This window comes from Myotis davidii, unplaced genomic scaffold (genome assembly GCF_000327345.1).
Source record: "Myotis davidii unplaced genomic scaffold, ASM32734v1 scaffold674, whole genome shotgun sequence".
Taxonomy (NCBI): domain Eukaryota; kingdom Metazoa; phylum Chordata; class Mammalia; order Chiroptera; family Vespertilionidae; genus Myotis; species Myotis davidii.
The window spans coordinates 2625378-2641744 of record NW_006286674.1 but is presented as its reverse complement, the minus strand read 5'-3'; the positions used below and the strand labels follow the sequence as shown (position 1 = coordinate 2641744).

The 16367-nt window shown below is 41.8% G+C and overlaps 1 protein-coding gene across 2 annotated transcripts in view; it reads right to left on the bottom strand.

Annotated features, from left to right (window-relative positions):
• FNBP1L (formin binding protein 1 like) overlaps positions 1-16367 on the bottom strand; it is a 63584-nt gene that overhangs the window by 42018 nt on the left and 5199 nt on the right. For both annotated transcript variants that reach the window (XM_015560331.1, XM_015560332.1), the window contains exons 2-4: positions 3553-3606; positions 2188-2335; positions 1148-1210 (exon numbers count right to left, since the gene is read on the bottom strand). In XM_015560331.1, coding sequence (XP_015415817.1) covers positions 1148-1210; positions 2188-2253 — 129 coding nt within the window. In that variant the 5' untranslated portion in view covers positions 2254-2335; positions 3553-3606. The remainder of the gene's footprint in view (positions 1-1147; positions 1211-2187; positions 2336-3552; positions 3607-16367) is intronic.

Genomic DNA, 16367 nt, shown 5'->3' with positions numbered 1-16367 from the left:
CCAGGGCCCATCGGGGGGTTGGGGCTCTGTACCCTGTCATGCACAGAGCAGGGCCCATCGGGGGGTTGGGGTGCCACCCTCTATCACCCACAGAGCAGGGCCGATCAGGGTGTTGGGGCGCCACCACTGTCACACTCAGGGCAGAGCTGATGGGGAGGTTATGGCTCTACCACGTCACACACAGAGCAGGGCCCGTTGGGGGTGGGGGGGTAGGGGCACCGCACCCTGTCACACACAGAGCCACAGGGCGATCAGGGGGTTTGGCCACTGCCCCGTCATGCTGATCCCAGTGCCGGGAGGCCTGCGGCTCCGCTGATCCCGGTGCTGGGAAGCATATTACCCTCTTACTATATAGGGTATATGGGTGCCTGGTGCATGGGTGGGTGTCGGCTGGTTTACCCTGAAGGGTGTCCCGGATCAGGATGGGGGTCCCCCACTGGGGTGCCTGGCCAGCCTGGGTGAGGGGATGATGGCTGTTTGCAGCTGGTCACATATCCTTCAGGGTGGGGGTCCCCACTGGGGTGCCTGGCCAGCATGGGTGAGGAGCTGAGGGCTGTTTTCAGGCTGGGGGTGACTGAAGCTCCCAACTGCTCCTTTTTTTTATTCTGGGCCAGCTTTAGCTTTGAGGCTTGGCTCCAGCTCTTAGGCTTCCGCTGCGGAAAGTAGGTTTCTGGCCTTTGCTTACAATGTTGCGATCCCAGCTGGCTGAAGCCCAGCAGGTTTCTGGGGTTTTGTTTAGCTTCTATGTTTGTTACATAGTTACTTGCAGCTCAGAGGCCTGCAGCGGCAGGCGGGGAACGTTGGAGTCCTCCGTCACTGAAGCAAGCAAGCCTCATGTCAGTTTCAAGCTGCCTAGCTGCCGGCCGCCATCTTGGCTGACAGTTAATTTGCATATCTCCCTGATTAGCCAATGGGAGGGGTAGTGGTCGTACGCCAATTACCATGTTTCTCTTTTATTAGATAGGATGGTAGAAGTATAAACTCATACAGAAAAAAACAATGATCTCACAGTCTCTATTTATACCAATGTCAAATTATGAAAAATACATTGAGAAATATTAAAGTTAAATAGATGTAAGAAATAAGAAAATTTAGGACTAAACAACTCTACAAAATTTCATGTTAACCATGAAACACTATAACTCACATTATCCATCTGTTTCCAGCACATGTCAAGATACTGTTGAGCTTTTCGTCCCTCTTGGAGATGCTGAAGATCATAATAACCAAAAACACAAAACAAACAAAACTTACATTTAAATAAAGTCTAAAGTCTTAAAAAGGCTTTTCACTTTATTTTTGCAAGATTCTAATTATATAACTTTATCAAAATTTAGTAAGAAATTTTAGTAAAGCAAAACTCTCTAAACTACATTTTATAGAAAAATATTTGAATATTTTAAATATAACTTGACACATGTAATCTCTAAGAAAATACATGACTTTCTTGAGTGGGGGCTGACAAATGTTTTGTATAAAGGGTCATATAAATATTTTAGGCTTTGCAAGCCATGTGGTCTCTGTTGCAACTCTGTAATGTAATGCAAAAGCAGCCAAAGGCAAAACATAAGTAAATGAGTGTGAGTCTGTTCCAAAAAAACGTTATCTATTAGGCACTGAAATTTTAATTTCATGTAATTTTCACATCATAAAATATTATTCTTTTGATTTTCTTTTCAATTATCTAAAAATGTAAAAATCTGCTCAGCCTGCATGACTCAGTAGTTGAGGGTCGACCTATGAACCAGGAGGTCACAGTTCAATTCCCAGTCAGGGAATATGCCTGGGTTGTGGGCTCATTACCAATGTGGGGCCTGCAGAAAGCAGCCAATCAATGATTCTCTCTCATCATTGATTTTTCTATCTCCCTCTCCCTTCCTCTCTGAAATCAATAAAAATATATTAAAAATAAATATAAATATAAAAAACAGTCTTAGCACATGAGAACTAGGAACAAAATCATGTAGTAGACTAGATTTAGTTTATATAGTTTACCAAACCTTCATCCTGAATCCAAAAGGATCACTAATTAGCAAGATAATCGTGAGATAATTTTAACTAGAAGCAATACAGTGAAATAGAAAACTAGTTTATACAGAATATATATTATTTTAAAGAACAAAGTTATTATTTTATTTGAGTGAAAATATTTCAGATATATGATAGCTGGATAAAAACAATAATTACCATTTTTCTTTCAGTTTTCAGATCATGAGCATATCTCATTAATTCACCATAAACTCTGTGTGCCATTTCTTCTGCTACTACTTCTCGCTGTCCTGCATAGTCGTTTAACTCGTTAAGGATGTTAAAAAAGGCTACACATGAAGTAAACCTGACAAAAACATATTTAAAAATGATGAAATTTATTTTTATTTTCATTACAAATATTTTTGTGAGGAATGCATTGAGCCTGACACTTGACAAATTTTAATTACCTAAATCTTAGCTACTAGCTCTAAATTAACTTTGTATGGAAATAATCCTGCATTAAGTTCAAGCTATACATGTATATATATCTTCATGTAGTCTTAATTTATAAATAAAGGGATATTTGGGGTAAAAAAATATGACTACTTCCTGCAGGTTCTTTGGCATACTGAAATCTCTTAAGTTGCCAATTGACTGGCCTGAGCTTGGGAATGAACTTGGTTAGATTCCTAGGCTTGGGAGCTAAACCTGTTGCAGAGATGATGGGCTTGCTCTCAAGGACAGAATCTGCCAATCATACCCCTTAAATGCATCTCAAGGGCTGATCCACAAAACAACGTTACTATCAGTTCTGGACAACAGCTGCCTGTATAACTGCCCATATCCTAAATGGACATGAAGTACCATATGTTGGCATCAAAGGAGGGGTGGTAGGTAAGAAGGGACCACAAAAGGCGGGGGGGGAGAATGAGTGTGAAGGGACAGAGAAAAATAAAGAGAATCACTGTATTAAAACATAGACCTACGTTGAATAAACACACAGCTGAAGGTGAATGTTCAGACTGCATTAACATTATACCTGAGAATCCTAACAACTCACAATTATACATAAAGTTGTGTAAGTCTAGTCTCTTTTGTTTCTGCATTTTACAGCCATCCACATATTCCTGTTTAAGACTGTCAAAAGCTCACAGCCAATTCCTAATCTTTTACATATTCAAGGTTCCAAAATTACTGTCCTTTTCATTATCCCTTTAAACCAGCCAGCCAAATTGTTTTATTATTTGTAAGAGTAAAAGCGAGAAGCTAGTAACTAACTGACAACTATAAGATAAATATGGAAAAAATACTCTTTTCTTCTAGAGACTAAATTACTCAAGTGGGGTCTTAGTCTACATCTTACTTGGAAACCCACACATCAACTATTCTAGATAACTATTATCAAGTCTCAGTATTAAAGTATTCATTCTTACAGAAATAACAGTAGTTCCCCTTCATAAACATTTGATTTTTTAAGACAAACTTTATAAAATCTTTATGAAAAGCTAACAGCATGCTTACTTTACAAAAAAAAGTTTTTAAAATTTTTAATATGCAATAATAAACAGGTATATAATTTACCTTGGTTCTTCATCTTTGGAGGAACGTTTGGGACAGTACTTCTTAACCAAATTTCTATAGGAAAAAGATTTTTAAAAAATTTATAAGACATATTGTTGAAATTGAAATATTCTAAAGGTTTCTAATTTTATTAAATAATTTAATGATATAAAACAATTAAGAGCAACATGGTATCTACTATCATTAACATATAATCATTGCTTATATTTTTAAAAAATACACCTGTAGAAAGAAATGTTATATCTGTGTTTATATAAGTACTAGAGGCCCGGTGCACAATAATATGTGCACTCGGGGGGGAGGGAAGGTCCCTCAGCCCGGCATGTGCCCTCTGGCAGTCTGGGACCCCTCGGGAGAAAACGACCTGCTAGCTTAGGCCTGCTCCCGGGTGGCAAAGGGCAGGCCCAATCCTTAGGTGCAGCCCCTGGTCAGGCTCAGGGTAGGACCGATTGGGGGGTTGGGGCACCGCCCCCTGTCACACACAGAGCAGGGCGGATCAGGGGGTTGGGGCGCCGCACCCAATCACACTCAAGGCAGGGCCAATGGGGAGGTTATGGCTCTACCCCGTCACACACAGAGCAGGGCCCGTGGGGGGCGTTTGGGGCGCCGCCCTCTATCACCCACAGAGCAGGGCCAATCAGGGCGTTTGGGCGCTGCCCCCTGTCACACTGATCCCGGTGCCAGAAGGCCTCTCGGCTCCGTTGATCCCAGTGCTGGGAGGCATATTACCCTTTTACTATATAGGATAGAAGCCTGGTGCACGGGTGGGGGCCGGCTGGTTTGCCCTGAAGGGTGTCCTGGATCAGGGTGGGGGTCCCGCTTGGGTGCCTGGCCAGCCTGGGTGAGAGGCTGAGGGCTGTTTTCAGGCTGGCGGGTGACTGAAGCTCCCAACTGCTCCTCTTTTTCTTTTATTTTATTCTGGGCCAGCTTTAGCTCTGAGGCTCGGCTGCTGAAAGCAGATATCTGGTTTGTTTGGGTTCTATAATCGAAACACTGTTTCAACTCCAGCTCTGAGATCCCAGCTGGCTGAAAGCAGGTTTCTGGGGTTTTGTTTAGCTTCTGTATTTGTAACAATGTTTCAAACTGCAAGCTCAGAGACCCGCAGCGGCAGGCGGGGAACGTTGGAGTCCTCCGTCACTGGAGCAAGCAAGCCTCATTCATGTTCACTTTAAGCTGCCTGGCTGCCGGCCCCCATCTTGGCTGGAAGTTAATTTGCACATCACCCTGATGAGCCAATGGGAAGGGTAGCGGACATACGGCGAATTTCCATGTTTCTCTTTTATTAGATAGGATAATTGTAACAAGTTGGTTGATTATGCAATCAAATAAAAAAAGAGCCCTGGCCAGGGTGGTTCAGTTGGTTGGCATCCTCCCTGGGACTGAAAGACTATCTGTTCGATTCCCAGTCAAGGCACATGCTTGGGTTGCAGGCTCAATCCCAGGTAGGGAGCATGCAGGAGGTGGCCGACGGATGTCTCTCTCTTTCTCTCTCCCTTCCTCTCTCTTAAAAAAAATCAACAAAAATATTTTTTTTAAATAAAAGAAATAAAAAAGAAGTACTCCCCCACCTCCTTAGGAGGGAAATACACTTGCACTGCAGGCAGAAGGGGGAGAAAATGGGGGGAAAAGAGAGAAAGGGGAAAAAATTGCCCCTGCCTTCCTAACATAGTTTTCCAGAACTGTACATATACAGCATATTCAAGTGACTATAACCCTCATATTCACAAAATTTGGCAATCATCCTACCCTTTATCAAGTTTCTCCCACTGTAAGGTGTTTAAGTCCTATAGATTCTATTTACTGACTTTTACTTAACTTTTTGTGATAATTTTTATAATGAAAGGGGGAATATATTACACAAGAAGGAGCCTTTCTTCACACTATTTTTTAAAACATATTTTTATTCATTTCAGAGAAAAAGGGAGAAAGGGAGGGAGGGAGGGAGGGAAAGAAGGAGAGAGAGGGAGAGGGAGAGGGAGAGGGAGAGAGCAAGAGAGAGAGAGAGAGAGAGAGAGAGAGAGAGAGACACAATAGTGCTCAGTGAGAGAAAATTATCTATTGTCTGCCTCCTGCATGCCTCCTACTGGGGATCAAGCCTGCAACCCAGGAATGTGCCCCTGACTAGAACTGAACCCAGGACCCTTCAGTCCGCAGGCCGATGCTCTATCCACTGAGCTAAACCAGCCAGGGCTTCTTCACACTTCTTTAATGCATTGGATACAGATATGTGAGGACAGGATGACTGAAGCTAATGCAACATCTTCCAATCATGAGTGGGAAGACCAAGAAATTCACAAGAATGCCCTGATAATCACTAAGCTTTAGAATCCCATTTCCAAACTTCTTTTTGTATGACTCTTATTTGAAGCTGAACGCTCCTATAGAAAAGCTAAGTAAAAACATACAATTAAAAAATGTAGCAAAAACTGGAACTCTAAAAGAAACTTCTTGGATCAAGATACAAATGTGAGTCAGCATGTGTGAGGACAATAAAAAATAAAAATAAAAAATTTTAAAAGCCCAGCTGGCATGGCTAAGTGGTTGAATATCGACCTATGAACCAGGAGGTCAGGTTCAATTCCAGGTTTCAGGCTTGATCACCAGTAGGAGGTCATGCAGGAGGCAGCCAATCAATGACTCTCTCTCATCACTAATGTTTCTATCTCTCTCTCCCTCTCCCTTCCTCTCTGAAATCAATACAAATATATTTTTTGAAAAAGCTACTGTTGACCCTGAGAATGAATATACCTGTTAAGAAGGACTTTTTGAACTCAAATTTAAAAATGGATCCTAGCAGCCATTTCTAAACAGAGGCCTCTCATACAAGGTGTGTTTCTGGGAAAAACCTGCCCCGAGTTCTTGCTAGCTGAACCAACCCTTATTATAAAGGAGTTCCTAGAATCGTACTTCAACCAATAAGACTGAGATTTTCCCCATCCAATCGGAGCTGTACGTCTTCACAGACCAATCAGAATAGTGCTTTCTGGACCAAAATGTGAGGATTTGGAGTCCTCATTTGCATGATAACAAACCAATCAGGGACCAGGGACCAGGACTATAGAAGTCAATCCCAAAATTTGTGTTGTAATTCCAGGGTAGACATGTTCTCTTTCTGCTGAAGTTAAAATGATAAGTATAATCCTAGAGTCACCATGTGGGAAAAGCCTACTTGGAAATTTAATCAACAGAGAGGAAAGCAAAAACAAAAGGAGAAAAATTAACACTTTCTGAAAACTAAGGTACCTGAATTTTACAGTCACACAAGCCAATGAATTTCTTTCTCTGCTTAAACTAATCTGAGCTGAGATTCTGACACTGGAAAAAATCATGACTACCATAGTCATAGGTTAACCGAAAGTCTTAACATATCTTAGCTACAGCATAAACAACACTAATGGGAACTCTAGCTTCTGATGAGGAAGAGCACAAGAATCACAGGAGGGAGAGAAAGGAAAAGAAAGTAAATTTACCTTTACCTTTTGGCCATGCAGTAGTTCTCAACAATTTTTTTAAAATTATTCTTGCCTTTCTTTATGTAAAAGTCACCCATCTATTAGCAACTCTCCCCAAACCCCAAGTCTCCAGAGCCTTCAAAAACAATACACAAGCCACTAAAGAATCCATCCAAGCCAATCCTGCCAACAGAAAACAATAGCATGTTCCAAAATGTTCCTCTCGTATTCCACCAAGTCAAAATTTATATCCTAGGAAAACATGTTCTGAAAGAAGACACAACAAATTATTTCGTACTCATTTCTAGGGAGAGAATCTGGGAAGGGACTTGAAACTAAATGTGTTACAATGACCACATACTGTTTGTGTAGTATGTTTTTTTTATTATAAAATTGTACAAAAAAAATTTATCTCTCAAAGCAGCTGATCTCAGTTGGGCCTTCTAAGAAAAGTCGAAAGTCATCAAAAATTCCTATCAAGGTTTGAATGGTTAATAATGCCCACACATCCCTGCTTTGCAATTTTAACATAATATGCTTATTAGGTCAAATAAATCTCAGATGATTTGCCTTAAATACAGGGTGGGGCAAAAGTAGGTCTACAGTGTTCATATGGCAAATAATACAACAATTAATAAATAATAACACAGAATAAACTGTGTTTCATGTACTCACAATTGTATACCTACTTTTGCCCCACACCCTTATGCAAGTGTGAAGCATTTGGGTTGCTCCTGAAATAAAAATATGTTAGACAATTCATCTCTCTGTCCCATAGTAGCAGTTTCCCTAGGCTATTTTTTCCCCCAGAAACTTTTCCTCTGTTCTATGCCCAGAGATTCTCCAAGTAACCAATTATAATAGCAGTTTATATATAAGGAATGCTTTTTTAACAGGGTGTTATAAATCAGGAATTAATTGAAACAAAGTTTTATATGCATACAATACATATTATAGAAATTATAATAGATGTCATAGATATGCTGGTACTTTTGATGTGTTTCATCCATGTTTTCTAAGTACCTTAGGATCATGCACTCTGGATACAGAGAATTAACATTGTTTCTTCAGTGGTCTGAGAAGGTTCCTAAATGTAATGAGCTTCTCCAAAGATTACAGTGTTATTTATATATACACCAGTATAGGATATCTCAAAAAAAATTTAAAGGCTGAAAATCATCTCTATAGAGTTTCAACCTATCAACAGTTGAGGCACTCTGAGTTTTAATTACTATTTAACAGGTGATCAATATCATATTTATTTGTAAAACGGGATACAAGTTACATTATCTATATCTTCTAGCAGAAGGGTAATATTAGATACACGAGACTAGCTATTACCTCATTTCTAAAGCTCTCCCTATATCTAACAGTTATCAGGCTTAGGAATTGCCAGGCCCTATTTGTGGGCCTCAGTTAAGTGATCCAGAGATAGAAAACTGAATCTAGCTGGGCCAAAAGTTCTCTTCCTGGAGTTTTTAAGTCTTTGGACTCAATTCAGCTTTGAGGCCAGTAAGAGAGCTGAATCTGAGACATAAATCTGGCACTGTTGGTGACTACATTTTCTGCCAAATGAAGAAAGCCAGCCTCTACTGAAAGAATAAAGCCAACCCACTGAAAGAAGAAAGAAGTAGACAACAACAGCAAAGGGCTCTGGCTGTGTTTCAGACACTGGCTTTTTTCTCTGTGACCCAGCTGCACCAGGCCTTCCAGCAACTTGACTATTTAACTTCTTAAACTCAATTAAAAAATCAAATCCATTAAAAAAAATCAAATTTTTCCTATTAATAAATTTCCCATTATGTTTATACTAGCTCATACCAGGTTTTCCATCACTTACAGCCACATATCTTCTCTCACACAGTGGAAAATTAAATGTAAAAGATATCCACACATAGGCACCACTCCTCCCAGCCTCTGTGCCTCACTCTGCTCCAACATGCCCAGCCCTAGAGAGACCAAGTGGTACATGGAGTCTCTGACTGCTGTTTTCCAGATTCATGCTGAAAAGGGTGGTTAACAGCTACACACTCTCCAAGACTGAGTTCCTAATAACCTTCATGAAGATAGAACTGGCTCCCTTCACAAAGAACCAGATGGACCTGTGATGTCATGATGAAGAAACTGGGCCTCAGCTGTGACGGGCAGCTAGATTTCCAAGAATTTCTTAATCTTATTAGCGGCCTTGTGGAACCTGCCATGACTCTTTTATCCATTCCCAGCGGTATATCTAAGGAGACCTTGGAGCTAGCCTGTGACCCACCCCCATTTCCTTCCAGTCTCCAGATCATCATCTCCTCGGACCACACATACTCTGAGCTCAGCGCACCCACCACCCCATGCAGGCCCCTTCTGTGGCTAGTAATAAAACATTATCATTTTCTAAACACACACACACACAAGCTATCCACATACGAAAGAATGAAGGTGTACCCTTCTCCTTACCTCACACCACATATAGAGATTAACTCAAAACCTAAGAACCTATGCTATAAAACTCTTAAAAGAAGACACAGGGGGAAAGCTTCATGACAGGATTTGTCAATGATTTCTTAAAACGAAACCAAGAGCATGGGCAACAAAAGAAATAAATAAATACTGGTATACTGGACATCAAAATTTAAAACTTCTGCGCATCAAAGTCCACAAAGCAAGACAGCCTATCAAATTGGAGAAAAGATTTACAAATTACATATCTGATAAGGGGTTGAAATCCAAAATATATATAGAACACCTAAAACTCAATAACAACTAATAATCTGATTTAAACATGGGTAATGAACTTAAATATAATTTCTCCAAAGATATACAAATGCTAACAATCATGAAAAATTATCAATGTCACTAATGACCAGAGATAAATGCAAATTAGAACCACAATGAGATCTCCTACACCCATTAAGATGGCTACTATAAAGAAAAATAAAAGAAAATAACAAGTGTTGCCTGGGATGTGGACAAATTGAAAGTCTTGTTCATTACTGGTAGGAATGCAAATTAGTTCAGCCAGGTCAAGGTGGGTGCGAGCAGAAAACAGTATATAGTTCGTCAAAAAATTAAACACAAAATTATGATCCAACAACTCCTCTTCCAGGTATATCCACAAAAGAGTTGAAAGCAGAGACTCAAACATACACATTTGTACACTCATGTTCACAGCATCATTATCCACAACTAGAGGCCCAGTGCACGAAATTCATGATCTGGTACGGTCCCTAGGCCTGGCTGGCAATAGCAGTGCAAGTGTCTGGCGTGGAAGGGCAGTTCCCAGCTGAACTCTGGGCCCTAGGCAGCACCTGAGCCCCTAGGCCCCCACGCGCCCCCCTCCACCTGAATCACAGCACCCAAGTCCTCATGCGGAGATGTGGTAAGCATGGCCAGACACCATGGGCTGGGGCACAGTGTGACCTCCGTCCCCCTGCCCCCAGGTATCCAGCGAGAGGTTGCAGCCTCCCACCCAGGCACCATGGGAGGTTGGTCGCTGCCACCCATCTCCAGTACCCAATCCCAGCCTGGGGCCCAGCCAGGATCGGGACCTCAGGGCCTGCCAGCTGCCATCAGCGGGACAATTGATTGGGGTCAGGCCTCCCCACCCCGCCACCCCCCACCGCTCCCTCAGCACCTGGGAACCAGGCAGCGGCCCCACTCCCTGCTGCCACCACTGGTCACTGTCTGTGTGCAGGCATACAAGTCCTTTGGTTGATCTCTCCCCCTTAAACCCACCCTCTCCTACCTTCCCTCTAAGGTTGGACAGTCTGATCGATGCTTCCCTGTCTCTAGATCTACTTTTGTTCATCAGTTTATGTTGTTCATTATATCCCACAAATTAGTGAGATCATGTGATACTTATCTTTCTCTGACTGGCTTATTTTGCTTAGCATAATGCTCTCCAGTTCCACCCATGCTGTTGCAAATGGTAAGAATTCCTTTTTTTTTTTTTTTTACCACAGCATAGTACTCCATTGTGTAGATGTAACCACAGTTTTTTAATCCACTCATCTGCTGATGGGCACTTAGGCTGTTTCCAAATCTTAGCTATTGTAAATTGTGCTACTAGGATTGTCCTCTTTCGAAAAGTATCTAAGTCTGTTGCCCATTTTTTTATTGGGTTGTTTATCTTTCTTTTGTTAAGTTGTATGAATTCCCTGTAAATGTTGGAGATAACTCTCCAAAAATTCATCTAGAATGAAAAAAGAACCCGAATAGCTACAGAAATCCTAAGAAAGAAGAACAAAGTAGGAGGGATCTCAATACCAGATATCAAGCTATATTACAAAGCCACTGTTTTAAAAACTGCCTGGCACAAGAACAGACATATAGATCAATGGAATAGAACAGAGAACCCAGAAATCAACCCAAACCACTATGCTTAATTAATAGTCAACAAAGAAGGCATGAACATACAATGCAGTCAAGACAGCCTCTTCAATAAATGGTGTTGGGAAAAATGGACAGATACATGCAAAAAAAAATGAAACTAGACCACCAACTTACACCATACACAAAAATAAACTCAAAATGGATAAAGGACTTAAACATAAGACAGGAACCCATAACAAAATACTAGAGGAATCCACAGGCAGCAAAATCTCAGACAAATGCCCTGGGATCTTCTGAGATTAAAGAGAGTGACACAGAAACAGAAAATTCTGATAAAGAGGCCTGAGAAAGTAAGGGTTAAATAGAAAATAGAGACTGGTATTATTTGGATTATTCTATATCTAAGCCTACCCCTAGATATAGGGAAAGCTTCTGGTAGAACAACAACCTCATAACAATGATGTATCATTGACTCTTGAACAATGGAAGTTTGAGCTGTAAGGGTCCACTGAAAAAATCTTCATATAAGTAAACTGGCACAAAAAATGGTCAACTGTGTATGTCACAAATACTAGTACAGACAGAAAGCAGTACTTGGTCAAAGGTACAGGATATGGGCAGAAATCCTAATTTCTAAACTAAACCAAGTACTAGATTTACAGATAACTCAATTATTTACTCATTCAATTTATATTCACTCAACTCTAGAGATACCATCGATGTTGCCAGGTATAGAATTGAACAAAACATCAAAAGCTACTTGGAAAGGGGGATTCAAGAGGGTGGCTGGGAAAGTGGATGCTATACTCACCTCCTCCCAGAACCAACCTGGAATTACACTAAATTATAGAACAATCATCCTGAATAACCACCTGAAGAGAGAAGTCTTATAACCAAGGATTTACAGAAGAAACCACATCCAGACCGGTAGGAAGGGTGGAGACACGAAAGGGCTGGCCCTGCTCCTGAAGTAGCTGCTGAAGTTCCTAAGGGATACCTCAGCTGCAGGGGGATCCTCCTGAGAACCCTGAGAACCGTGAGGTCTAAACCCCAAGCTCAGCTCCCCAACCCAGAACACCAGAGCTGGGAGGAGGTGCTCACATATCTGGCTGTGAAAAGCAAAGGGATTTCTTTCTGCAAGGAAGAGGCAGGATTCACTGGAGACAAAGGCACCCTCTTAAAGGGCCACTGCAAAATATCTCATTTGTAGCCACTCACCCTAGGCTCCTGAGGAGGGAGGGCAGAGCGGACTAGAGTTGCTTGAGGACAATCTGAAGTTTGTGTCTCTGGGGGGTGGGGGGCAGCCTGAAGGGAGAGCCACCAGAATCCCTGTGCTGACTCATTCTCCCAAACCACAGACGCCATCTCTCTTGGGTGGAGCACTCTCCTCAGGTGGCATGGGGGGAGGGGGTGAGGGGAGGAGGGAATAACCCTAAACTGTGAAGTGCAAGCCCTGAGGAATACAGCCAGAGGCTCTTTCAGTGACTGAACCTAACAGGCAGGCAGCAGGCAGAGGCAGAGGCAGATAGAGCCAGATCTCATCAGGGTGCCTTAGGACTTTTGCTGACCTGCCCCCAGGTCCCGTGCTGCTAAAAGCCAGCCTTGGTGCACAGTAGAGGCAGGCATAAACTGTGGATCGCAGGTAACTCCAAACAGGTAGCCAAGGGCCAATAACGGGCCAAGTCTTACATTGGCCTATACCACAGTCCTCCCCAAGAGGTTAAGAACCAACACACCCAATGACCAGCTTTGGAGAACATCAGAGCAAGATCCACTGAGTTTCACAAGTAGCATATCCAAAGAGAAATCTCAGCACGCACCCTGCTGAGGTGAACTCTGATTCCTGTGGTCAGCACCTGCACAATAGCTCACGCACCATGGTCAGGGTTGAACCTCACAGTCAGCCAACCTGAGGGGCAATTCCACGCAGGAATGGGCCAATGGCAATAATGACTCAATTACAACAGGAGGGCCCACATAACCCATCAAGACTGGGAGTCAGAGCAGATCTATCTAATACCTGGTACAAAGAAACAAACACAAAGAGGCAGCAGAAATTGGGAGACAAAGAAACAGGCCCCAAATGAAAGAACAGGAGAAATCTCCAGAAATTTGAAGGAATAATGCTACCTGATATCAAACTTTATAAGGCCCCAGTAATCAAAACCATATGGTACTGGCATAAAAACAGACATATAGATCAATGGAATACAGAGCCCAGAAATAAACCCACACCTGTTGGTCAATTAATACTTGAGAGAAGAGGCAAAAACATACAATGGGGTAAACAGTCTATTCAATAAAAGGTGCTGGGAATATTGGACAGATACATACAAAAAAAAAAAGAAAAGAAACTAGACCACCCTTTTATACCATACACAAGAATAAACTCAAAATGGATTAAATACTTAAATGTGAGGCTCAAAAACCATAAAAATCCTAGAAGAAAACATAGGCAGTAAAATCTCGGACATTTCTTGTAGCAATATTTTTTGTAATATATCTCCTTAGGCAAGTGAAACAAAAGGAAAAATAAACAAATGGGACTACATCAAACTAAAGAGTTTTTACACAGCAAAGGAAACCATCTATAAGTGAAAAGACATCTCACTGAATGGGAGAACATAGTTGCCAATGCAACATCTGATAAGGGACTAAGAACTTATAAAACTCAATACCAAAAACCAAACAATGCAATTTAAAAATAGACAAAGGACCTGAATAGACACTTTTCCAAATAGAACATTCAGATGCCCAATAGACATATGAAAAAATGCTCCATGTCACTAATCATTAGAGAAATGCAAATTGAAAACACAATGAGATATCACCTCACATCTATCAAAATGGCTATCATCAATAAATCAGCAAACAAGTGTTGGCAAGGATGTGGAGAAAAGGGAAACTTAGTGCACTGCTGGTGGAAATGTAGACTGGTACAGCCACTATGGACAGTAGTATGAAGATACCTCAAAAAATTTAAAAATAGAACTACTGTATGACCCAGCACTTCCACTTCTGGGAATTTATCCAAAGAAACCTGAAACACTAATTTCAAAGAATATATGCACCCCTATGTTCACTGCAGTGTTATTTACAACAGACAAGATTTGAAAGTAGCCCAAATCTTGGAAGTATCCCATCAGTAGATGAGTGGATAAAACAGCTATGGTACATTTACATAATGGAATACCACTTGGCCATAAAAAAGAAGGAAATCTTACCCTTTGAGACAGCATGGATGAACCTGGAAGCAAAGCTATGATTAAAGCAAATGTCAGTTAAAACATCAAAATAATATATTGGCTATAAACTTACCTAAATTATAAAAAAGTGAATATCTTAATACTGGCAAGAGTATTTTCTTGTATACCAGTACTGTTATGAGAATGTAAATCACACAGCCAAGGGAAATTCAGTTTTTTATATCTGCACACATAAAACACTCTACTAAGTTATCTTAAATCAGTTTATCATCAATCAAATTGGACATGACTCAATTGTGTATAGCTATGTCTTTAAACATAATTAGATGCTTTGATTTCTATTTATTACCATCCTCAAACCACTACCAAAAATCAAGATAAAATTAACCAAAGCCATCAAAACAGACAAATAGATGAGAAGAAAATAAACTGGGAATACCAAAGGCCGAAAAATTTTAATATCTTGTAATACAGGGTGGGGCAAAAGTAGGTGTACAATTGTTTGTGTGGAAAATAATACAATAATAAATAATAATACAAGAATAAACTCTGAAAGGAGAAAACAAGATGGTGGCATAGGTAAACACCAGAAATTGCTGCCTCCCACAACAACTTCAAAAATACAACGAAAAGGCAAAACAGACATCATCCAGAACCACAGGAAGGCTCGCTGAGTGGAAATTCTACAACTAGAAGGAAAGAGAAAAGCACACTGAGACTCAGAGGAGGTGCGGAAGTAAAGTGCAGAGGTACAGAGGCTCGAGCGTGCATGGGGAAAGGGGCTGGCACCTGAGGACGCAGTTGTCTTTTTGAATCGCAGCTGTCTTTTTGAATCGGGAGGGAGGCACAAGCTCCCGACTGCTCTGAACTCCAGTCCCGGGAAGTCTCTGGGGACCCAGGACTCATACGGGGAGAGAATGGACTGCCTGGCATCGGTTGGAACTCAAGGGCGGCTTTCCCTCAGAGGTGCTTGCAGCAATTACTGGGACACTGAGACGTGACGCACCGGCCCCTCAGGGCAGGGCTGAGAATCCGCCATAGCTGCTTGCTCTGCCCTTCGATTCCCTGAGACCCCGCCCCACCCAGGCTGCTGCAATCTGCACATTACCTAACAAACTGCAGCTGGGCCAGACAGACCCAGAACTTCCAAGAGAAGGCCCAAGGCCCAAGGCCCCACAGCAGCTTGCATTGCTTCACAGCTGGGCCTCAGTTGGGCACCTCCAAACCCCAAACAAGGAAGGGGAATCAACAGATCTCTAAATAGCTCCTGCTGGGTAGCCTCAGGCAGAAGGTAAATTAGCAACTCCTTAGATCCAAGAGCCAGTGTACCCAGTGGTCAGAGTGGGACCATCCAGATTACAACTCCTCAGATCCATAAGGGACACATTCAGGGGGCAGACTCAGTGAGCACCAAAGCCCCGCTGAAGCAAGTCTTGCCCCTAAGGGTGTCAGCACAGAAATTCTCCCACTGTAGACACACCTGATTCTCACAGCCAATTGGCCTGGAGGTCAATTCCTCCCAGTGATAACTACAACAATCAATGCTTAACTACAACATGGCTACAAAAAGACTGTGCACAAAGCCCACAAAGGGGTGCACCAAGAGTGTCCACCTCAGGTAATTGGGGAGGCTGAGCCACTGGGCCCTATAGGACACCTAGCACACAAAGCCACTCTACCAACACAGGGAAGCATAAAAAATGCAGAGACAAAGAAACAGGTCACAAATGACAGAAATGGAGGAAAGCAAACAACTGGATATAGAGTTCAAAACCACGGTTATAAGGTTTTTCAAGAAATTTCTGGAAACCACCGATAAATTTAGTAAGACCCTGGA